This window comes from Alosa alosa, chromosome 17 (assembly GCF_017589495.1).
Source record: "Alosa alosa isolate M-15738 ecotype Scorff River chromosome 17, AALO_Geno_1.1, whole genome shotgun sequence".
Classification (NCBI taxonomy): domain Eukaryota; kingdom Metazoa; phylum Chordata; class Actinopteri; order Clupeiformes; family Clupeidae; genus Alosa; species Alosa alosa.
The window spans coordinates 11,571,045-11,596,315 of record NC_063205.1 but is presented as its reverse complement, the minus strand read 5'-3'; the positions used below and the strand labels follow the sequence as shown (position 1 = coordinate 11,596,315).

The 25,271-nt window shown below is 43.4% G+C and overlaps 2 protein-coding genes across 8 annotated transcripts in view; one reads left to right on the top strand and one right to left on the bottom strand.

The window, feature by feature from the left end:
- phf21b (PHD finger protein 21B) overlaps window positions 1-1,440 on the top strand; it is an 84,286-nt gene extending 82,846 nt beyond the window's left edge. For all 7 annotated transcript variants that reach the window (XM_048267774.1, XM_048267779.1, XM_048267778.1 and 4 more), the window contains one exon: window positions 465-1,440. In XM_048267774.1, coding sequence (XP_048123731.1) covers window positions 465-749 — 285 coding nt within the window. In that variant the 3' untranslated portion in view covers window positions 750-1,440. The remainder of the gene's footprint in view (window positions 1-464) is intronic.
- Window positions 1,441-3,947: 2,507 nt separating this feature from the next.
- On the bottom strand, window positions 3,948-18,579 carry LOC125310402 (rho GTPase-activating protein 8-like). Its single transcript, XM_048267772.1, has 13 exons — window positions 18,356-18,579; window positions 17,083-17,148; window positions 15,141-15,266; window positions 14,162-14,249; window positions 13,712-13,843; window positions 13,166-13,252; window positions 12,961-13,059; window positions 11,408-11,518; window positions 11,224-11,297; window positions 10,767-10,844; window positions 10,056-10,184; window positions 9,523-9,626; window positions 3,948-6,329 (listed from the first exon to the last, which is right to left on the bottom strand). The coding sequence occupies exons 2-13, from the start codon at window positions 17,126-17,128 to the stop codon at window positions 6,132-6,134; spliced, it is 1,272 nt and encodes a 423-aa protein (XP_048123729.1). The 5' UTR covers window positions 17,129-17,148; window positions 18,356-18,579; the 3' UTR covers window positions 3,948-6,131.
- Between the last annotated feature and the right edge of the window lie 6,692 nt (window positions 18,580-25,271).

Genomic DNA, 25,271 nt, shown 5'->3' with positions numbered 1-25,271 from the left:
ACTGTTGTCAATGACCACTTTTGTTAATGGAAGAACCAAAACATTTCCTGTTCATTTGATTTAATTCGGGTTTATGCACAGACTATTTAGCCAGCTCATATATTTATATATTTTGGGTGGAGTGTCAGCTCTAATAGCATCTTCTCTTATATTCTGCTACTTTTATGTTCACTCGGACACTGAATATTTTATTTATGCCCAATAAGGCAACTCTTTATTCAACTTTGACACTTATACATCCTTCAGCATCTTAACATGCCCATTCACTAGGTGCAACACCCGACCGGGTCTGTGTAAACAGGTACACTAAAACAATAGCAGCAACACACTTGATGCTCCTCCGGAAATGTACGAGCTGGCTAAAGAACCTTCCATAAATAAATCGAATTCCGGAGTATCTGTTGGTGTCCATGCTGACCTGCGGCCGATGTCTTCCATCCCCTCCCTCCCTCTCTGCCCTCTAGAAATGCATTGACCTGAAGGACAGGCTGCTGGGACAGCAGCGAGAGACCCAGGCCTCTCTGGAGCGACTCAAGGCCCTCATCCGCCTCATCCAGCGAGACCAGGTCATCCAGGTCACCATGACGGCCACCACCACCACCACCGCCGGCGCCTCGCTCCTGTCCCTGCCCTGGATCAAGCCCACCGGCAGCGGTGGGGCTAACTCGCCTTCTGGCACCACAGCTCCCCCTATGGGCTCCAGCACGCTTCTGCAGAAGAGTCTGCCTCAGCCCCAAGGCAACAACTGACCACACAGCAGGTCACTTGAGATCACATGCTATAAAAACAACACGCAGAGAGAGGAAAAGAGCAAAGTGTTTCTTTTTAAATTCACATGCATACACACACACACACACACACACACACATTAACATATGCTCTGACTGACACACACACGCTCACAAAGAGAGGTTTTAAGAAACCATGGAAACACCGTCACAAGAAGGACATATGCGATATTTACCTTGCGTGGATTTTTTTTTCTGAAGGAACTGTTATGTCTTATGATTATAAATCTAAAACTCACAAAAAAGAACAAATATATCCTTCACTCGATTCATAACAAGTATTTTTTGACTCCAACACCTACAGTGCTTAAGAGATTTTTTTTTACTTATTGTTTTTAAAAAAAAAAAAACTGTTAATTTATTATCGTTCTTGGCCTTAATGTATTTATCGACTTTAAAAAGCAGATCACAGTGCCGCCATGGATACATCAAATAAGTATTTCCCTGCGGCCAGAGATTTCTTTTCGTTGTTAAAAAAAAGACAGGAAAAATGACTAATTGTTCTACTTCTAGTGGGAGAGAAATTAGAGTAGTGTTAGTTATGAATAAACCACAGACATATGAGATGGGGAAGAGATGTACATTGATATATCGGCATAGATATTTGTTCTCATTCTCCTATGAACAATATTTGCCATATGAATTCAGGTGAAGGGGGACTGGGTGGGATAGGGGTTGGGGGGGGATGTTTCCATTGTGTATGTACGTACGATGCATATGAGCCTTCAAACAACAACAGAAAAACAAAAAAAACAAAACAAAAAACAAAAAAAAACAGAACGGAGAGAAGAAAAACAGAGAATAACTTTTTTCAGTATTAATATAGTCAAAAAGAACAAAGAACAAAGTATTTAAGATGACTACAGAATTTAGCATTTCTAGTGGAGAATTTAGTATTTTCATGAAGCTGCCTGTTGATAAAGGAGAGGAGTTGAAGTTTCGGAGGGGATCATAATGTACATAATGTTGTACTGTTCATGCAGGTCCTTTGTTTTTTCTGTGTTGTTACTGAACTTCATCCTCAAACTGAGCTTTCTTTTCCAATTTTCCCGTTCAAATAACATGTTTATTATTTTATTTCCTTTTTTAAAGGGCCATAGTTTTACCTGTGTTTGTGATCTTTCACTCCCTGAACCTTTTCCCCTCTAATCTCTTCACCAGTACGGAAAATATGCCAAAAACCTTACTTTTTTGTACTGGAAAACTCCTACGATTCAGCCTTTTGGTTTTGGTATGTGTATTATATGTGTACCTGTTTGTTTTTTTTGTTACCACTTTAATGCTGTTTGATTCAATTCTTTATTTTTCTTGTATGACTTTCTAACAGTTCAGCGTTTTTTCTGGAAGCGAAACTTGCTTGTATCAAAAGTGGCATTTTTCTTTTAAAAACTTTTGTATTTATTTTAAAAAAAAATCTGCTAGTCAATACAAATGAACACTGCCTCAAGATCAAAAGAGAGTAGAAAATCCAGGGTTTCTTTCTTATCACATTCTTTACTTTACAAAAAGCAAACAAAAACAAACCACTGGTTAACTAGAGTTTTAGTTGTGGGTGGGATAGTTTTGTGTGTCAACTTGTTTGGTCAGTCTTCCGGCTATGCCCTCGAGATACAGGGTTTAACACAGTATGACCCACTGGCAGCAACACCAAATCCAACTACAGCAAAGTCCCTTCTTGCATAAACCTTCGGGCAGACTACGTCAGCAGACACTTTGTCAGCAAACATCTCCCTCCTGGCTTTGTCTACATAAACAATAAGGCGTGCACATACATAACTACATAACCATAAACACATAGATGTTTATAGGCATTTGCAGAATGATATAAACAATGTTCTAGGAATTAAGGAATTATATATATATATATATATATATATATATAAAAAACAATTCATATTCATTAACAATTCATATTCATTAACTAACCATACACAAGACCAAACAGTTTCCATGTCAAGATGAACGCAAACTACATTTTTATTGTTTAAGCTCTTATCCCTGCATATAGACATGCACTGATGTTAGAAACAGCACTGAGATTTACTCATAGTATTTCTGGGAAGAAAATGCAATAAGGAGAGCAAGACTAATGAAATATCCATTTGTCAAGTCTTTGTTCTCAAAAAAGGGTCACTGTATCAGGCCTTGGAAAACAACTTTGTTGTTTGATTTTGTCATCACCTACCGTGAAATTGCAAAGAGACAAGAGCGTAAATGAGACACTGTTTGTAGCCCCAGGTCAGTGGCCTGTATCAACTTCACTTGACTCTGTGACAACATAGATATCAAGCTCCTCAAAAGCAACATTTTTGCTTTAAACACACTGACAACCTGAACAAAATCTCATAACATTTCTTAAATAATTTAAGGGCTTTGAAACATTCACGTCATACCATACAATTCCTGCCTTTCGTGATGACAGTGTTTCAAACGATCAAAACGCAATTCCAACAGGGGACATTTTTTGATCAGAGCTTTTAAAATATTAATTTATTTTATTATTATTGTTGCATATCTTTTTTTTATGCATATCATTATTTAGGCCTTGTGTTCTCTTTCCTGTACTTCACTTTTGACCTCTTTGACACATCAACCGCACCACGGAGATACCGACATACTGACAAATAACGGCCGCAGGCTGACAAAAGCCGATACCAGAATGTACGCCATTCCTCCATACATATCATTCCAGTCCCAGCTCTGTACTGACAGAGAGGCTTCTTTACCCACCCTCCCACCCTAGGGGGTTCGGTCAGGGCACAGCGGCAGTTGTCTTTGGAAGGGTGATCAAAGAGCAGGCTGATCAACAGCACTGATGACAAGCAGAATCTTTAAAAAAATTGGCTATATGCCACCATGAAGCCCTGTGCAGCAGATCAGACCAAGTACAGACACTGATAGATAGAAGGAAAGGTGGATCGAAAATGGGGGGGGGGATTGGCCCATAACTCATCATTTACCCTATTAGGAGGTTCGTTCCAACCTCTGTCATGGTCCCCGCATTTCCCAGAATCTTCTCCGGGAGAAACTGTGCAGTGCTTATACAGATCTATTTTAATACACGCAACACTAAGTTGAACAGAGAAGAGAAGAAAAAAAAAAAAAACCTTTTATATTCTTTTATCAATGAACAAAGAGAGTGGGGAAGGGATACAAAAATAATGATGACAAAAAAATAAGCGTTTTTATTGTTTGCCAATTATGCATTCTGACTTAGCTTGCAACATTTGATATGTCCTTTTAAAACGAGGAAAACCAAGAACGAAGACAGAGAAGAAGAGAAGAAAACACGCCAAGTTTTAGATTGAAAATGTCTTTGGGACTGTTGAAGTAGTGTTTTCTTTTTCATTGTCATAAAACAAGGGGACTGTCCAGTGGATAGTATGTATAGGAAAGTGTTTGTCTTACATATGCCAATGTAGTTTTTTCTTCTTCATGATGCATTAAAAGTTGATTGATGGAAGTTGGTAAATGGTAAAGAGTAGTCTCACTTTTTTTGTACCAAGTTCTTACGAAAAACTGATTCATTAATAAACAAAAAATCTAAGAAAAAAATCTGTTGCGGTTGAGTAGCTTTGGAGTCTTAATATTGCATTATAAATATGTAAAATAAGTTCTTGCAAGTGGTCAGTAGTATAATTGGACCCCATACAAAAATGTTAGGAATGAAAGGCACAATAGCCTAAGTTAAATGCTTAGTTATATATACTCTTATAACTAGACAAAACAAACTCTGCTTGTCCTTCACATAAACAGATATACACACAAAGACAGATGGTAGAGAGCACAATTACACAACCCATAAATATACAGAGGAACATCATAACCATCATCAAGAGACCATTCACTGACAGCAGTAGCACTAGGAGCAGCAGCGTGAGGGTTTAATGTCTCCGTCTTGTGAGTATAATAACACCTTTCCTGCTAGCAGAGTGCCAGCTTGAGTAGACACACACAGACCCAGGAAGGGTCCAGACCCAGGCAAAGCTCAATCACAAGTCTCCTGTTGCAGGAGGAGCGCCCCCTAGTGTTAGCACTCCTACTTTGGCGGAGGAGATCCAGAAGAAGGCACTAAATCTTCCCTAATGCCCTCTGACAGCTTGGCTCCCGCTGTCATCCTCAACGAATTCTCCCTGTCAAAGCGGCCGACGTGGAAGAGGAGGAAAAGAACAGGGCGGTGTGACGTGGCATTCTTTTCAAGCTGTCTCACTCTCGTGTGTCATCTTGAGCAGTCCCCCAATAACTATGGGGCTCTGTATGTAGAGGAGGTTTATCTTATCTTAAGACACAAACTTCCTCCAGATCTTATTATTGTCTGTGATCATTAATTCCTGGTAATGACATAACACTGAATACCTTTTTTGACATACAGTACTACAGAAGAACAGAAGGCACTTTCGTTCATGTCCCAAGGCATAACCTGTGTCTGTATCGAACATGTTAAGTGTTACTACACAATCCAATTGGAAACCCTCTAAGCTTACAAGCCTGAAAAACCTGATCATTCCCAACTACCACAGACTTGTCTAGGCAACGCTGCAAGTGAAAGCACTGATCCAGTTGCTTTTTGATGTGTGACAAGAGCAAGCGATTGAGACACACTAGTGCTTCAATGGGCCGCTCACTGGAGACCCCGACAGATGCTTGATGTTATGAACCATGGCAAGGTCCAAAGAGCTTTTATGTGTCGGGTCCACAGCTTGTCCCTAACAAGCTGGACTAGGGAAACATGATGTGAGAAAATGAGGCGCTCACACAAACGCCCTGTCAGGTCTCTGTATCCACTACAGTAAAGTGTGACTACCCACCCCCACCCCCTGACATCCCAGCCTTCAAGGTTATCTCCAGAGCAGCTGCAAGCAAGAGCGGGTTGCCATGGCAATAGCCGGCTTAAAAGGCTTCTTTTTCCTTTCTCTTTGTAGCATGCTCAGGTTTCATTTAGTGTTTTGAAAATAAAATAAATTAAAAAAAATATACAATAATATAGATTTAGCACAGTGTTGCAGATATCACTCTTTTGGAGACAAGATACAGTACAGCACCCTTGTATTCAAAGTAAAAAAAGAGCTATACACATATATACTTTTTTGTAACAAAATGAGCTTACAACGCCTCTAAAATAGTACAGGTGACCCCATATAACAAACAGGAACCAAGTAATCAAACTGATCCAACACACCCTAGTGGCATGTGGCCCAGGAGGAGCAAGGGCATTTCACAAAAGTGGACGTGTGTGTGTGGAGGTCTCCGGTTCTCAGGTGCAGTTACTTTGCCGTGAGATGGGGGAACAAAGCTTTGAGGTGGCAGTGGGTGTAAGGGGCAGTGTGGGGTGGGTAGGCCACATCAGGGCAGCACCTGAGAGGCGGGGTTGCGGCAGCCGAAGATGATGTGGTAGTGCTCTACGAGCAGCTCGGTGAAGATGTTGAGGGGCGTCAGAGCGCTGAGCGACACCGAGCCCTGAGGGGGACGCGCCAGGTTCACGCCGAACACACACGCCAGGTTAGACGAGCTCATCTTGTTATGGACGTTCTTCTGGGAGACCTGGAGAGAGATCGTGAGGGCGAGCGGCGTGTTAAAAATCGTACTTGAGAAAATCAGAAGCTCTAATGATTGAAATACTGTACAAAATTACATTTCTTAGCCACAAGAAAGTGTTTTGAGTGTGAGAAAAAGAGAGAACAAGCAAGCGAGTGTGTGAAAAAAATATATCAGCCTGAACGAGCCAAATTGACTTTGCCGCCCCTCGTGGCAAGTTTCACTTTTAGAGCAGTGTTAGGCCTTACAGGGCTGAGAGAGCAATTATTACATCTTAAACAGCACTAAAGGAGCACGAGTCCTTGGCAAGCCATGACAAATGAGTTGTGAACAACTGCCACACGACAGAGAGGTGGGAGCGGTGATGATTGTGCAGCCCGACCTTGGTAGACAAACAGTAGCAGTGGGCCTAGTTATATGACAAGAGTAGCTACTTTACTAACTTCTCACTTTCTCCACCTCATCTTTCTCTCTTTTTCTTTGTGCCTGAAAGAAGTTACCACCACCTCCTCCTCCTCCCTGTCCATTCCAACAGCCTGTAAGCCATGCAGCACAGGACGGGGTGTGCCATGTGCTCTGTATGTTTCATTCAAAACAGCTCTAGGTTAAGTCTGACTCAGCTTCACTCTATGTTATCTACCGAGAGTGCAAGTCTTTGTTTATCAAACAATTAAATCCAGGCCAATCCCCCAGTCTGGTAGTGGGTACCGAGCAAGCTATGATCAAGGAGATCTCAATGATGTCATGAGAAGGAAATAATTGCTATAATGTGATGACACACTCCCAAGTCCTTAAGAGTCCACCACAAAAAAAAACCCCCAAAAGATCTCATGGCAGTGTGACTGGAGGAGCTGAATCACTCTCAGGGCCATTTTCCCCTAGTGGCTCAGCCTGGTACAGCAAGTGGAGTCACAAGTCAAATAAGACCACTTCTCTCAACGAGCTCTGAGAGTCAGCCCTCACAGCCACTCAAACACCGCCACAGAATTAATCTCTCTCCTAATGAGGCTTCTGTCAGACATGTAAAGACCCACTAGCTATAGCGTTAAGGGCACAGGTACTTGTGGAGCTGAGCTGGAACGCTAAACAAAGCTCCAGGCCATATCCTTATGACTTATAGCTTATCGGAGAGTGGAGGCTCTACAATTGCTGATACACACTTGGAATGCTTGGTATTGAGCTATGCAACATTGTTGCGGGTAGGAGCATGACTCTTTTTGACAGCATTAGATGAAATGGGTAACTCCTTAATGCTAAATGGGTAGCCAGGTCATTAAAAAATTGATGAAAAAGAAACTCCAACATTGTGTTACTTGAAGTCGTCTCCTATGCACTAGCAGGCATCACTAAGAAGAGCAATAAAGATGGCCGACACCCTAGCCATCTTCTCCCTGGCGATCAAAGCCCTGACAACTCCCTGGAGTCTCAGAATCACTCAACACAGCTGGAGAGTAGAACCTTAAGGTGTCTGATCTGTGATGAAGGATGCATGGCTATGAAGTACCTCAGGCATCCCACAAACCTTACCCTTAAAGGTGTAGTCTACAAGTGTTAATACTGGAGCTCAACAGCCTATTCAATGACACCCCTACCTTCTATGATCTTGAAGCGATGTGTTGATTGGATACAATAGTGTATGGTTTGGCCAGAGTCCCTTTGTTTGCTTCTGCTCACAGAACAATGACTGAGGTTTCCTTTTTGAGCGAACACCTGGATCAGACAATTAGAGGATCTTGAGGAGCAATTTGCTGAATTTGGCAAAAAGTGTAAAGGGTTAGAATAATAAACTGCACCTACAAGCAGCATCCTTCTCCCACAGGTCCCAGTCCGAGAAAACTCCACAGGTGAAACACCCTTTCCGGCGACTGGTTCGTGGAGCTACTGCACAAGGGAGGCCCACTGTGGATAATTAAACCCATACTCTCTCTCTCTCTGATTAAACTGTCTTGTCAGAGTGACTAATGGCCCCCATGGGAAGAATCTGGGGCAGATTACCACTGTAAGGGTCTGAAAGACTGATTTACCATTCAAGCAGCGTGGATTTAACACAGAGACACTTCAAGTGTGAAGCCAGGCAGGGAAACTTATATAAAGGGCTGACTTAAGACGTCTCCGGTGTTGCTGACGCTTGAATTTCAAAGGTTTACTTGTCATTTCATGTTCATGGGCTATGTTCTGGTTTCCTCAAGTGTGCTATTCTCAGTATGTATTTTTATAACGTGGACTCTTTAAGAAATGACTGTATGGATTAAGCAGACTAAGGTATGAAAACGGATTTAACAGAATTTTATCCTGCAAACAAATGCAAATTGAGAGGCTGTTCTACTGTCAAGTGCTTGTGAAATTCATACTCACAAGCTCTTATCTTGTGCCCATACGAAAGCAACTTGGTCAATGTCTTTCATTTTCCTCTCCAAACACTGGGCATCATAAAGTAACAGAAAAGAAAAAGCGCTGCTACATTTTATTCCCTCGACATCCTCTTTCCAGGCTCAGAGCCCAGAGACACAGAGGGGGGCAGAGGGGGGCCTTGCCATCCCTCTCATCCCTGTCCTCTCTCTGCTGGTCACCAGCTTGCCTCCGTATCCCAGAATCCCCTGCAGCTTTGCTCAGTCTTCTGTTAAAACAGACACGCTCTTCCAGTGAGTCAGGGGGAGATGAAAGGGCTGCTCCACACGTCCTGCTGGGGGGGGACAGGGGTAGGGGAAGGGAAAGGGGGGAAGCATGGGGTGTTGCACTGACCACAGCAGGGGGCCCAGGCTGCTGCCCAGTTTGGGGAGACAACACCAGGACCGCTGCCAGCCTGCACTCAGCATGGGGCAGGGACGGTACAGGACACCCTGAGCTGCTGCAGCCGCCATTATGTGGGAGGGGGGGATTTAAGGTCACTTCACTCCACAGCACAACAAGGTCGGTCCATAGAGCGAGTGATGAACGCCAGGAAGATGAGACAACTCTCTGTTGACTTTCTATCCTTTCTCCTTGCATAAGTAGATCTCTAGCAGCACCCGAAAGAAAAAAGCCTCTTTAGTTGCAAGATGCGTGGCTAATCTACCTGGAGTGTCTGGAAGCTCAGAGGGATGCAGTTCTGGAGCCAAGATAGCAGTTTTAGAGCCAGAATGGAAGTGGTGACAAGAAGCCGATACCATGACGAATGGAATCTGGGTGCAACTGGATTTCCCAGGCGGGCGGAACTCACCATGTTCAAGAAGCAGACCAAGTACTTGAGCACAATGTAGTTGGGTTCAGCCAGGGATTCCACAATGCGCTTGCATCTTGAGACTCGGAGGCAACTTTCAACCCCTGGAAAATGCAAGCAAACAGACAGACAAACACAAATTAGACCGCTGTTAGACATTTACATTTATGCATTTAGATGATGCTTTTTATCCAAAGCGACTTACAAATGTCAATTATATTACATGGGCCATTCCCAGAGCAACTCTGGGTTAACAGTGGAAGGGCACAACGGTGGAAGCTGGGAATTGAACCCACAACATTTCTGCCCAGACCACTGTGTCTGTCTCTCTCTTTCTCTCTCTTTCTTTCTCTCTCTTTCTCTCTCTCTCTCCTCTCTCTCTCCCTCTCTCTCCCCAAATTCCCATTGAGAGACTGTAATGAGGCCCCAGGTCCCTAACCATTACGTTACCACCGTCCCAGACCGCCTAGACTCTTGCCGTAGACTCAGAAAGACATGGTTATCCACAAGAATACCGGTAAGCTACCACTTACTGGTGATGTCCAAGATATGGTCATACAGGGCGAAGGTCAGGAGGGGTTCGGGCAGTTCCCTAAGAAACGTCTTCAAGATGACAGCAGGAACATGGACATCCCCGTACTCCTCAAAGTTCACTGGTTTTCCTGTGGCCAGGGCACAAGTCAGAAAGGACAAAAGGATCAGTATTATCAGATTGAATATATTCAATTCCATGACCGCACCGTAGGGGTCATCATGTCTCTATATTACACATTGACTAACACATGCAAACAATAAGAAAAGAGCTTAAGAGATTTGTAGTACCATGATGAAATCGAGCCCCTGCGGTCAATATCAACCAAACCAACATGCTTAAAAATGGAACTTGCTTGGGGAATTTAAGCCCAGGCATGGTCAACTGTGTAAATAATGCATGCTGGGAAACGCATGGGGCTGGCGGGATCATCCGTCTGGATTGATCCGTGGGATCAGCGCAAGTTAGTAGGTGGCAGATTGTGTGTGTGTGTGGTGTGTGTGGTGTGTGTGGTGGTGGTGGTGCTAATGAAGTGGAACGCCGACTGAAATGGACACTATCTTAATCTGCAGCCCCCACCAGCGACACGCCCCTGCGTGATGCCATCAGAGCTTGGCCACGCGGGGATAGAGCTCAATCGATCTGTCCTTTCCTGGCAGCCAGAGATAAAAAAAGAAAGTGTGTGTGTGTGTGTGTGTACATGGCAGCTCACCTAAGTTATAGAGTTTCTTGATGTCCTTGATGAGCTGAACTCGAGCTGACCTCCTGAAGATGCCCTCTGTGTGCAGACCTGAGGCGGGTGGGTGGGGGGGGGGGGTTAGGGGATGAGGAAGGAGAGATCAGGGGAAGAGACGGCAGGCAGCTGTAAAACCACCAACCCCGGCTGCTGCTACCGCTACACTGCCTACAGCTGTGAGTAGCACTAATGTTTGAAACCCTACTGCCCTGTTGGGATAGGGAAGGAAGCCGACTAGCCTTCATACGAGCTCAGCTTAGTTCTCAGGGAATTCATGAAGAGAGAAAAGATTAGCTAGACTGTACAGTTTTGTTCTCCAAGGTGCAGTCAGCAATCAGCAAAAAATTGCTATTTTATATCAAATGCAACACGTCACAGTATAAAATGTTTGTTTGCCTCAGTCAGAAAGTGCAATAGAGGACAGAGGTCTTACCTTTCTGTTGGAGGTAGGACACAGTTTCACTTACAACTGGGGGTATGAGAACTCCATTGTTTTTGTCTCGGATACTAAAAAACAACAGTATAAAGGGTGACGATGGGCTAGTTCATTCAGCACAGTTCATCTTATATGAAGCGGAGCATTTGCATATGCTATGAGTGTGTGTGTCTAAACTTACTACTGCAGACTGACGCCAAACTGCTGGGTGGGGAGGGGGGGTCGCGGTGGTGGGACTCTCACTGAAGGTGGCAGTCCTCCTTTCTGACTGGCCCGGAGTTTCTCATCGTGTCTGTGGAATACATATGGTCGCCATGGATACCACAAGTGTGAAGGAAAACCAAAACGACAGATACTTTGCAACTTTGAGAACAATCAGGATTAAAAATGTATGACTTTGAATGGCTTGTGTGATGAAGATATATATTAGTCACCACATGACACTATTAAGCCTGAGAATTATTTTCATTAGCAGGTCCAAAAGTGTTTTGAAGAGGCAATATTGTAGAATGAACTCTGAACTCTACAAATGAACTCTGAAATGTAAGCCAAACAAAGGAAAATGTCTCTGGGATTTTCATAAATATGCAAGTCAGAATTTGAACATTCTGGATATTCTCCTTCATTTCATCATATGTCTTTTCCCTCCGCTCTGCATATGACCTAATACTTTCCATCCTCCACTTCATTTCTCCATCAGCAATACCACACCATGGACTTAACCAACCAACCACCTGCCTCCTATTCCCAATAGAATAACTCAGCCCTCGCAGCCCCCCCCCCCCCCCCCCATCCTCATAAATATTCAACAGTCAGGCAGTCTGACTGTCCGTGCTTTGCCTCTGAATATAATTGCCCGTTACAGGGAGGATCAGAAAATATCAATACAAATTAGGCCTGACAACACTAGGCTGCTCCAAAGCATCTGTTCCTAGGAGCAGTCTTTGCAGGCCTCTTGAGGACACACAAGATGTGTCAATATCAAGCAGGGACACAGGCGGAGTGTCTTACTGCGTCTAACTGGGAACAAAATCTCATCTTGTTACTCTATTTAGCGCTGATTTTATTGAGAACACGAGCAAGCTCTGAGTCTGTTAGATACATGACTTTAGAGGATTCTCAGTGTAAATGGCTATTGCAGCTTTTCCTTGTGGGGGATTGCTTGCTTTCTCAACTAAAAACTCATCACCTCAGCATGATAATCATGGAAATGATAGTGCTTTTATTGTACTGGGTAAACGAGACCAACACCATTCTAATAATGGTAGCATTACTGTTACCACAAAAGACATTGGAAGTTCTTAACTAGTTTAACTTTAGACTCTCTGACACACACACACACACACACACTTTTGAAACTTTAAGTTGCTCATTACAAAGTCATTACAAATTATCCTTTTTTTTTGCTTGACATATATTTCAGAGGTTCATTTCTAAAATGTTAATGCTTCTATTTGCATTACTTCCACCAGTTTCACACTTCTGGACACATTTTGGCCCCCAAATAAAAAGGGTAATTGCCCTTGACATATATTCACACTTGACATACATTCAAAATGAGGCCAGCTTAATGAGGTGACATAGGGTTACAATGCAGTATCGGTTGACTGAGATTGGGATGAGGCTATGCCATCGTCCTCTGGAAGTATGATGATGAAATTTGCAGAAACGTGGACTGCCGGACAGACTGATCAGTTTCGGCTACCTTCAGACGGCCGACAATGAAACCCATACCTTTTAACGTCTGGGGGAACGATGAGCTGGTCATAGTCAAGGTGGTCTCTCAGTTCTGCCAGGTAGTTCACATAGGTCAGTTTCTTTCCAAACTTATGACTTAGAGAGAAAGAAAGACCAAAGCACTGGTTAGCTGATACAGCTCTATACTTCAAGGCATTCTTCAAGATTCAAGATACAGTAGCAGTCACAAGTCTACACACACCTTATCAGAGGTTTGAAGATGTTCCATATGATCTTGATGAAGTTTGTGGGGTGGACAACATACAGAGCTTTCAGGTTCTTCTTGTACCTGTTTAACACACAAACACACACGCACACAAAGAACTATAAAGTATTCTTCAAAGGCAGAATTTCTAACGGCTCTTTAGAGCAAAACCAACATTGACCCCACACACACAGAGCCCTGCTGGCTGGACCTCCTTCCCACGCGCTTCCAAAATTTGCTCAAGTGTAATCTGCCTCATTAAGTGTGCTAAATTATTAATCACCCGATTTAGACATGCCCTCAGCAAAGTGTCTGTAGTGGAAGATGAGAGGGCTTTTAGAGCAGAGGCTGGGGAGGAACCTCAAACACACACTAGTCTCAGGGGGTTAGTTAAAAGAGAAAAACGAGGAGTGCGGATGTGAGGGACTCTGTATGTGTGTGTGTGTGTGTGTGTGTGTGTGTGTGTGTGTGTGTGTGTGTGTGTGTGTGTGTGTGTGTGTGTGTGTGTGTGTAAAAGCGTGAGATAGAGAGAGACAGACATACTTTCGGTCAAACTCCTTGTAGGCATCTCGGAGCCAGCGCAGAGAGGGCTTGTTGCTGCTGCGTAGGCCATAGTGATAGTAGACCACAGTGTAGTCGCTCTCCACATACTGGTCCAGGGTGTACTTCAGGTACCTGTTGACAATCACCAAATGCAGCACTCAGTAACATCACAGCAACAAAACATCCCATACATCCAATCAAAAAATCTGCATTTAGCTAAATCATTTGTACTGTACGTGTGTGTGTGGACCGCCACTGTGTGGACTAAGCAAAGTACAGCTCCATTTCTGCAATAATAGGTGGTGTATCCATTTGGAGATGCCAATGCCATGTTTACTCATAACCACTAGTGCAGACCTGTCTAAACATGCAACATACGTAAATCAACTGTACCTCTTTAGTTTTTTGTGTGTGTGTGTGTGTGTGTGTGTGTGTACAGCATCCACTCACTCTAGCAGTCTTTGGTGGTTAAGCTGATGGGAGGGGGGCATGCAGCAGCTGCTGAAGATGATGAGCTTCCGGCCATAGTTGTCATCACCTGCAGACGCACACAACAGAAAAGGCAAACAGAAACAGAAAAGTTACACAATCCTCTCACCCTCACTAACATACTCTCAAAAACACATACACACATATACAGACACCCCCACCCTACACACACACACACACACACACTAGAAACTCTAAATAGATTGCATTACACAAACCCACACAGATGGGTGAAACTGGAAGGAGGAAGGCTGATAAACACCTTTTCTTACAAGCTAAGGTGTGATCATGCTCATTTCCTGGTTTAGGAACATGAGTGGGAACAACAGTGCATTCTCTGTCCTCTTCCACTGTTAGTGTGGTATCACTGCACAGGCTGTGCTCACAAATCTCCTCTCCTGCCTACCCCACCTGCTCCGAGTCTGACACACAGCCTAAATCATTGTAGCCGGTTAGCTTTTGCAGCCAAAAAGTATACACTGCCGAGTCATGCTGTTTTAGCCATTGCCTGTAATTAGGCTACTGTTGAATGTTAGTGTATTGTTAAACAAAGATTTGTGTTTCCACATCTAAAGCAATTTCCATAGTCAGAACAGATTTTAATTATTTAATGTTATAATATTTTTGGTTTCAGAGGTAACACTTAGTTGCTTGTCTTTGGGAGTCAATTTTTAGATGGACGATTCTTGACTGGACCTGTTGGGAGTGTTACCGGTCATTTTTTGTTGCTCGCTGTAGCGATACCAGTGGCTCATTATTGAGGTGAAAGTGTGGCAAGCTAAATCATTAACATGTGAAACAGACAGGTTTATCTAGTCCTCCTGGTTTCAGTTCCCTTGAATGGCCTCTTGCAAAATCTCACAAGAAGCATATCATTTTAATGTGACACCACAGACCACAAAACCAGAGTGAGATTAGCCAAAAAAGTAAACAAGGCAACCTGTGACTTGAAGAATGCCGTGTCGTGCTACATCATAGTAAGGGTGGGAGGTGTCAGTGATGGCATCGTTGCGAGTACTAGCTGTGGGTCGCTCCTCCTCCTGTTCCTCCTCATCCCTCTGGAGCTCTGAATAATAACAATAATTGATCATCAACAATCACAACAGCAATCATCATTCACTGCAGCTCACATGCAATACAATTATCGTGCATTTATATATTTAATGGATTACTACACATGGAAAAAATGTTTGACCGAGAACAAAAACTCAGCTATCCAATAGGGACTTGGTGGGTTAGATTTAGAATGTTCCATCCAGTTATTTCTGCCTTAATGTGAGCTACACTGCCATTTCAAATTTATTGAAGAGTCTGAATAGATTTGAATTACAACAGAAGATCACAAGAAATGCCTTCCAAACCAATAGAAGCCTCACAATGAGAGCCAACACGAGTCACAATGTATGACTTCATTCAAAATACAACAACAACAAATGCTTATTCCTGGGATTGTGAAATGTTTACACATGGAGAAAGCGGAAAGTTTCCATAGCCTATCTGTGGGGCCTATCTGTACTAACTGAGCATGCTGGGCCAGGACGCAGCCTATAAATACTGAGCATGCTCAGAGGAGGAAATGCCCAGTGGACAGAACTGTTTATTTTGGTTTGGACAATGGCTATAATAACAACAACACAGACCTGCAACTCTGGAGAACCCTGACAAACTTGGATTTTCTGACAAAGGAAGATTAGAAGTTGTAAGCATGCACACATACCCCCCCCCAACTTCTTTCTATTTAAAAAAAAAAAAAAGAAGCTTATTCTTGTTTACCAACTGGCCATCTGATTAAAGATATCCTCTGAAAAATTCAAAGTAAAGTGGTAATTAAAAGGGCTCAGAACGAGATGTTTGGGAGTTGGGGGTGTTGGTTCAGCATCAGCACATTCCTCAAAGCACTGAAAAGAAAAGAAAAAACGAAAAAAAAAAAAAAAAAAATTCTTTGCAGTGCCACAGTGCTATAAAAAGATACCCAAGGAGACGAAAACTCTTCTGTGGGTTAGTTTTCATTTCTTGTTGCCCTTTGCCACGTGCAGTCGCACTTGGTGTGCTGTTGGGGGCGGCTTTGAGAAGTCATCTGTGCCCTCAGTACCAGCTGACACACATCCTGACTTAAAGCTGAGGGAATGTCAGACTCTTCCTCTACGTTTAATTAACAATGTCCTGCTATCAGCTCTCCATAAGCCATTACAGTCACAGACAGCCTTATCTGGAAAACGACCCGTCCTTCCTGACACAGCGGACCGAAGAGTCTGAAGTTTTAAAATAGATTTGTGCTGCGTGCTGCTGACCGGGTAATCCGACATCGTTTTAAGTTGCCGGGGAAACACAGAGGTTTCAGTTTGCAGTTACAGTACTCAGAGGGGTGATTCATTTCCTGATTTCCTGCCCCACCAAATGCTAGTCATCTGACTGACCCAAGAGAGGCAAGGTCGGTCATTTAGAGTGGACAAGGGTGAGGTCAGACTGTGTTTTGCTGAGTCACTATACGGGTAGAGATGCGGTCATCCAAAACGTACGTGCCAAGTAATGGGTGACCACACATGGCAAGGAGAAATGAGTAAACCTACGGTGGTACACACTTGCACACACATGGTTTGAACAGGGCATCAGAAATCTTTTCCATGTACATGGTTCCGTGACAAACCTGGATATGTTTACTCAGAGTGGCAAACTTTCCACAAGATGATGATTATGGTTTAGTTTTGCTACAGAGAATGAAGTCACAGGGCCCTTTAATGACAAGGTTTACTGCTTACTATTTACTGCTTACTGCTTACGACTTCAGCATCAGGTTTGTCACTAAAACATGTATGCAGAATATCCCCGGGAAACTGTGGAAGTAGGCTTGCTAGGTGAAAGTAAGACCAATGATGCCTCACCTATTTCAGCCAGCTGCTCTAAGTCATTTTCTGAGATCATGGACATCTGGACAGGATTGGAGAAAGCTAGGGATACACAATACAGAAACAAGATGACTTACCATTATATTTTTAAAACAAACATCTATCACAACAGCAATATCCTTCTGCAATAATATGATGGACATAAAAACAATCCATCACTTTGATGGCAATGTTTTGTTTTATACCAGGAGAAAGCATGGCCAAGAGGTAACCATGGTACATTTAACAATTAACATAGCCTACATAAAATAAGTGATGAGGGTAAAAAATAAAAAAAAGTTTATTAATATGGCTGATATGAGGCAAAAATAGGACATATCCCTTTTTAAGATCAAATAAGTGAATATTGTCATCAGGCCATGTGTGTATAACAGATTGGAAAGCGGATTGTTCAGGGATGATTATGTAATTATTTTTCTCTTTACCAGTAGACCAGACGCAAAGAGCCTGACTTCTGCCTACATCTAGTGAACCAGGCAGGAACTCAGGAAAGAGTCCGACAGGCATACCAACACCTTCACACAATAATAAAAAACCTGACTCCTCTTCTTGTCATTTAGGTTACTCAGAGCTTTATTGCCAGAATTAATTTCCACTTAAGTCTGTATGCTACTTTAGTCTTTCCCTCTCCACATTTACATAATTTGTGAAAACCTTTTGTTTTCACATCTGAAGATTAATGATATTTACACGCCTCGTCTAGGCCGATTTCATCAAGGTCTGCATCTGGTGCAGATAACTCACAATCAGCGATGACATTTAATTTGGACACTGGGTTTGTTTGGGCGCCTCTCCCAAACGGGGGTTTGTGCCTTGTTTACCAATGAAAAGGCCAGAGCTACATCCAAATGGCCCCATGCAGCTCAACAGAATCCCAGGAAGTTAACCTGGAAGTTATTGTATCATCATAAATTCCACTAATGGACATTTCAAACTGCTGTTTTAATAACACATCAAAAACACAAGCTACTGCTAACGCATAGAGAGTGAAGATGTTTGAATATCTGCAGTCGATTAATTGAATTGACCTCGGAGCTCCCACAACCGCAAATATGACTTCTAGTCTAGCCTGTGCCATTTTCTTGTAAGGGCGAGGGAACCTGTATCATGGAATTTGGTTTCAGATGGTCATACACCTCTGAACACCTAATTCGCTAGGCTATGCTACATCTAGGCAACTCTGTATGTTGCGTTACAAACCCGATGGATGCATGTCCGTGCGCAAAAACGAATAAGAGACATAGCCTACCTGTGCGTTGACGGGAAAAACTCACGTTGTTGTCCAGGTTATTACTTAGCAAACTCAGTCAAAATCTATGGTCAAAACTTCCTAAATAGCTTACTAAGTGCGCATGCTCACTGGGACTCGGTGACTAAACAAGGAAATGCGATTTACCAAGATTTCCATAAAAGTTTCAGCATTATCATGAATCTGTGTCTGTTTCAATGAAACCACTGGCAGTTGAAGCTTGAAATGCGTTTTATGATCTACGGTGCGTTTTTAATTTACAGGAAGAGGAAATTGTCCATATCCGGCTGTCTTGCCTATCAATTTCCTAACTGATGTAGTTAGGAATGATGTAGTCGCCGGCGCTGATGCTGCTGATAACAGCACATTTTGTCAAGCACTGCATACCTAACGGGTAATTCATATAGACGGCACTTAAAATATGGATTAGTCAGCTAGGCTGTTACCCATAGCTACTGAGGTGAACATAAATAATTAGACTAAGATCTTGTAAGGTTCTGTAGACTAAAACAGTCCCAACTAGAGAAGAAGCTCTAGCTAAACTTTGTAGACCTACAATTGCTTCTTTGTACTGAGGTTATGTCTAATCTCGGTTAGTTAGTTCAGCCGTTAAATGGTTGGGCCTAACACAGATCACTGCAATGTCGAGACTTAATTTGATAATTTAGTAGGCTATCCAAAAGCTCTGTATAGCTCTCACCAACCATAACAGCAGGGACTTTCTTTTAGACACATAGGCTATATAGGCCAATTAACCTATATCAGTTTAGTTGAAGTAGGCCTATAATGAATATGCAAATGTAAGTTCAGGTCGAACAATAAGGGAGAAGTGAATATTTGTCTTGAGAAATGATCACCTGTCGTGCAATTTTGCTGTTTCATTCATCTAATGCATTTTCCAGTCGGTTTTTGGGGTCAGTAATGATATGGGGATTCTGAATCCTTTTTTTAATGGCTCTGAAATGTCATGTGGTGACAAACTCTGGAGAGAGTCTGACACCTGGTGGTCGAGTTGAAAAATCAACCAGTTGGTTTGCCATTATTCAAACCTGTTGTGTGCAGCCTACTTTTTAAAGATTCAAGCATATTTGTTGATTGAACTTTTCTGTTATGCATGAAATTACATTTTCTGTAAGCCTATAAAAAATGGTCAGGGGATTGTCAGTGGAAGAATAATTAATAGCCAACATTAGAAAGATAAGTATAATATAGCCTTTTATAACCATATTTTTAGATTCATCATTCCAAGCCTGAAACATACACATGATCACAGAAAAATACATAGACCCATGCACAAAGAGAGAGAAAAAAATAAAGAGAGAGAGAGAGAGAGAGAGAGACCAGTCTCAACATCAGCAGCATTGTCTGTAAAAATGCACCCTCATTCTCCATTCTGATTGGTAGCATCAGAGGCATCACTTTCCCACATGACCAATGCTTGACCAACCACGCTCTGAAGAAGAGTTGGGGCAGCAACCACCTGCAAGCCAAGGCCAATATTCGCCCTACCTGACAGGCAAAGATTTCACAGAGAATACACAACCAACCCCTTCTCTTTTTTTCAGTTGTCTTGAACCATCTCATCTGTGTGTGTGTGTGTGTGTGTGTGTGTGCTCTTGTGTGTGTGCTTGTGTGTGTGTGTGCGCGCTTGTGTGTGTGCGTGTGCGAGTGAGTGAGAAAGAGAATATTGGAGGGGGGACTGAGAAGTTGGCTGTCAGCATACGCCCACCTTCCAGAACACGTCTTCTAAGTGACCCCAGAGCCCTATTGCGCCGTAATCCAGAGATGAATAGCCTCGAGCAAGTGTTATCAGGTTGTGTGTCCAACAGCTGCTCCTCCAATGGCTCCTGTTGAGTTAAGACCAAACCCCTCCGGGCGGAGTTTTATAACAAATAATGATGTGCGCAGAAGTGTCTTTGGAGTTGTATATCAAAGAAGAGAGTATACATTAAAAAGAACTAGAGAGAGAGAGAGAGAGAGAGAGAGAGAGAGAGGCTTTTGTCCTGTCATGCACTGATTCTTTGGAATGTGAAAGGGAAAGACTGCGAGGGAGAGCATGCAGCCAAACACTTCCTTGACTGAAATGCTGTGAAGGGATTAGTAAGACAAAAGACTATGCAGATGCATTCAGTCAGTGCCAAAGAATTTCATGAGACTGGAAGACTTCAGACGTAACAGGGAGTATGGATAAATATCCTTCATAGACTTGCTATCATGATCAAAAGTAAGGGTGGATATACATCTTCTTTCTACAGAGTTTACAATGTTTTACCCAGTTCATTGCATTTAGTGGAAATCAAAAAAAGTATGCAAGGTTTTGTTTCAGTTAGAACCGCATGAACAAAGAAGCACTTATGTTTGCATTTTGAAAAAAAATAAAACCTCTTTGGTCAGTGGCCAGGTTTTATTTCCATCAGCTTGACATTACATCTGTGTTTACAGTTTGCATATCTCATAGTTGGCTCGCACTTCAAGTGCAAAAAAAGAAGTGCCTGATGTTCAGAGTGCAACCAGAGAGAGGAAACCGTATGAACTCTAGGGCCCCAAGTGTGACAAAGTCTGCGAGGTGCCGCAGAGAACAGCACCAGGCACCCTGCTCTTGAGATTTGCGTCAGCTGCGTCACGGACTGTATATTTAGAAAAACAGGTCAGCAACAAGCAATTGTGTTGGTTGCCAGAGATCTGGAAGAGACTGAGACAACTCAAAATAGCAGAAATGCTGAGGAGTGGGGACTGTTTCAGGCGGCAAGGAGAGAAGACCAGCTGGCATCCCTGCTGACTTCTCTTCCCTCAAACAGTGCAAGGTCAAAGAGACAAGCCAGGACCAAATGCTGGAAGCATATTATGAAAAACTTGATGGGAAAGGGGTCATGAAAATATGCATATCCAATCCTGCCAGCTATTTGAGTCAGTGACTGGACTGGAGTGACAGAGATAGGAATAATATACAGTGATGTTCCTACATTGTAGACTTTCGCCCAATTTGATTATATGTCCACCATATAATCTGTAACCAACTGAGAGCAGTTTGTGTTATAGAATGACACGGTTACATGCATGTGGGATGTGTGCTTGTGTGAGTTCAAAATTCACACAAAAAAGTCTCCCAGTCGGCAAGGATTCATCATGTGGTTAACACACTGATGGAGCATGGGCTTCTTTGTTTTTGACGTGTGATTGTAGTGGGTGCGTGTGATAATGCTGTCATAATGCTGTAAAAACCAGCAGTGCCATTGTGTTACTAGTGAAATTTCCTGTGTGTCGGCCTCCATTACGAAACACATTCATTGGTCATGTGCCATTATTACCGACAGCCAGATGCGATCATGATTCCCCCACGTCTTCCTTTTTGCATTTGTATGTTAATTTCAATCTGAATAGAACCAAATAAATGCGTTCAGCCTTCGAAATAACACAGCAGTATGAAACAGCCCCAAAGCTATGAATGGGAACTGTGGGTCCAATTCTCTTCCTTAACAAAGCATCCCCATTCTAGTCAACAGAAATCAACCCAACTATTATAGACTTGTTTTCTTTTTTTTCCCCCACTGCCTCATCTGGTTTATCTCAGAGCGGCTCACAAAGCTCTTTCATTGGCTCGCCTGTGTTCACACCAGCGTAGCAAGTGGAACTCGCATCACGTGACCGTTTATGGAATTCCATTATAAAAGAAAATGAGGCTGATCATTAGAGGCTAGCAGGAAACTCCAGTGTGCTATGGACCCTTTCAAGAGAGTTCCATTATCAGCATCATAGTTGGCCCCACAAGGCTTCCGTTTTAACATTCCATATGTTATCTTAATGCAGAGGAAGTAGATTGGGGCCCAAATAGAATGTTCATAGAATGTTCAAGCATTGTTTTTGTTTACCTTGTTGAAAGGGTCTATTCCATTTGCACATCTGGTGGTTTGTGAGGGAATGGTGGGAGAGTTCTTGGGGGCTGTTCAGCACGCAGATTCTGTAAAATTGCCTGTGCTGATTGCTATTTATATCCCCCCCCCCACACACACACACACACACTTACCCACTCACCCACACACATATATTCACAGGACCAAGATGAAAGAGAGATGTCCCCCAGGTGCTTCCCTACTTTCTGAAGAAGGAGAAAATTGTGTGTGTGTGTGTGTGTGTATGTGTGTGTGTGTGTGTGTGTGTGTGTGTGTGTGTGTGTGTGTGTGTGTGTGTGTGTGAATGTGTGTGGATCACGTGACATATTCTGATGTTCCCCCACCCTGTCAAAATGCTTTATCGGTGCTTCTTTTGTGTGCTCACAAACAGTGGCTGACCCCTGTATCGCGCATGTTCCTCCTCGGTAATCTCAGGTTGCCTGTGCCAGCAGTAGGGAGGGAGACTAAAATATTACAGTTACTGGGGGAGATGGATTAATGGTCCCCCTTGCGCAGCTCGCTGAGGAGGCCCGTAGTAGGGCCTGTCTGCGTAGTGGAATCTCCACAGATTTTCCTCAGGGTTGAGTAAGCTTTTAAAAAGGGAAATGGGGAAGATGAGAAATAAAACTCTTCTGGTGACTCTATATGGAGAGGAACCCTGGATTAATGGTGTCAAAGATGGCCGCCTCAGGCACCTATCACTGCCACTGTCCTGTCATAAAATCGGTTGGACATTAAATCTCAATGTCATACAGCTGTATTAATAATACAACACTGTCAGTATCTGTGACATTATGGATTTTAACATCATGAAAAATTGGAAAAACATCTTAATTTCTGTATGATTCCGACCACAGACTATTAATAGGCAAAGAGAGGCATAGAAAGGGGGGGAGGGGAGGGAGGGGAGGGAGATATGGGGCATAGCATAAAAAAAATCTCAGAATGGTTTTCCTTTGACTGAGCACACATGAACATTACATGATACGAAATGGTACTGGTATGGTAATGGTATGAGGGTCATTTTGATGACAGGCTGTTATGTGTGTGTGTGTGTGTGTGTGTGTGTGTGTGAGTGGGGATGTCTAAGCATCTGGATGGTTAGCCCGTGTTCATTGGAGGAGGGGAGACAGCGAGGAGGAGAGACAGACATAGACTGGAGACAGGGGTGTGCCATGTTGCGCTATCTGCGCTTGACCAGCAGATGTCAGCCTTGATGTAGACGGCCTCCAGCTATCCCTTACAGAGGCTGTCTGGACTTTTTCATCACCCCCCCCTACACACACACACACACACACACACACACACACACACACACACACACAAACACACACACACACACTCCTCACCCACATCCCCACCACCCCATCTACCTTCCTTCACCCGGTCATGCCTCCCCTCCTGGGAGGCTGGCTGAGGCCTGGGTGCATGTCAGTTTGTGTACGTTTCGATTTTGAGAACACAGGCACTGTGTGCTTCCCAGCTTGTCTGGACGTTTCCTCTCCTCAGCTCTTGTGACCACTGGGTCTAGTACATGTGAAGTGAGGGCCAGACTGTGACCCCCCCCCCCAATCATCACCACTACCACCACTACGTCCCTCCTGCTTTATCTTCATATGTCACCACCACAGCCTCCAGTTTATCCCTCGCACTCAACAGCCTTCAAAAGTGGTTTATTTAGCCGTACTGGTAGACGTACGATGTGCCAACCACATCAAGGTCATCATGCATGAGTTTCTCATATAGTGAGACAGAACGTCTGCTGTTCTCTCAGTTGCTGTGGATACAAAAAAAAAACATCTGAATGAATAAATATGCACGTGAAGCTTTTGAGAGCTCCTGTTTATGCACAGACAGATTCCAGACCAGGGCAGTACAGTATACACAGGAGTAGATTGGAAGAAGGAGTTGCATGGTCATTGCTGTGGTCATCACGTCTGGGTGTGATTGGGGTGGATTGAGGAGGCAACCAGAAGGAATAGTCAAGTGGCCCACACTGCCCCCTACAGGCTCCCCTTGTTACAGCTCCCCAATTCTGGGAGAACAGAGAGAGAGTCCAGTCCCCCCCCACCACCACTAACCGGCCACAGGCACAGGCAGGCAGTAATTGATTTCCCCACTTGTAATCTCAAGGTCCTGCTGACATTCTGCCGCTCACCGTGTAAGCTCACCGTCCTCCTGCTAATTGTCTTTTATCTGTTCCTCAGCCCAATGCACATACACACACACACACACACACACACACACACACACACACACACACACACACACACACACAAACACACACACACACACACACACACACACACACACACACACACACACACACACACACACACACACAAACACACACATACACACACACACACACACACACACACACACACACACACACACACACTCATAAACACACACTTACACTAATATACACATAAATCTTTGCATGCATGTCAGCACACATACATATATGATCACGCCTTTATGAATTCATCACAGGCTCTTGTTTACTATAGACAAACTTGCATAAACATGTACCGTTCTAGCACTCTTGCAGAAGGGACAAAAGCAATCCATCAGCCCATAGCACACACAGTAAACTTGGCCTTGGGTCAACGCTAATAAGCTTACAGGCGCAGACAAATAATTGTGCCATGTTCAGTGTCAACAGCAGCGAATGGAATAAGTAGGCCGCTCGCTAAAGTGTTTTTCACAAGATAAGTCTTGTTAAGGAGTAACTTTTTAGTGTGTGTGTGTCCCTGAAGGACTTTGTGGTGGGAGTGTGGTGGGAGCGCTCTCAAGAGAGTGGCCACACGTTTGGGAATAGTGATCAGCGGGTGTCTGTCAGGCTGACAAATGGCTACTCTGACCACAGGAGGATTTATGTCCTGTGCTGCCACAACAAACCGTCAAGGCTTTCTCTGGACCGATAGGATGAACGGACAAAGCTTCTATCAGCAGATGTGCACAAGCCTTCAAGACTGTAGTACTGTAGCAAAATATGCCCTGATGGGCATTGATTGACTTTA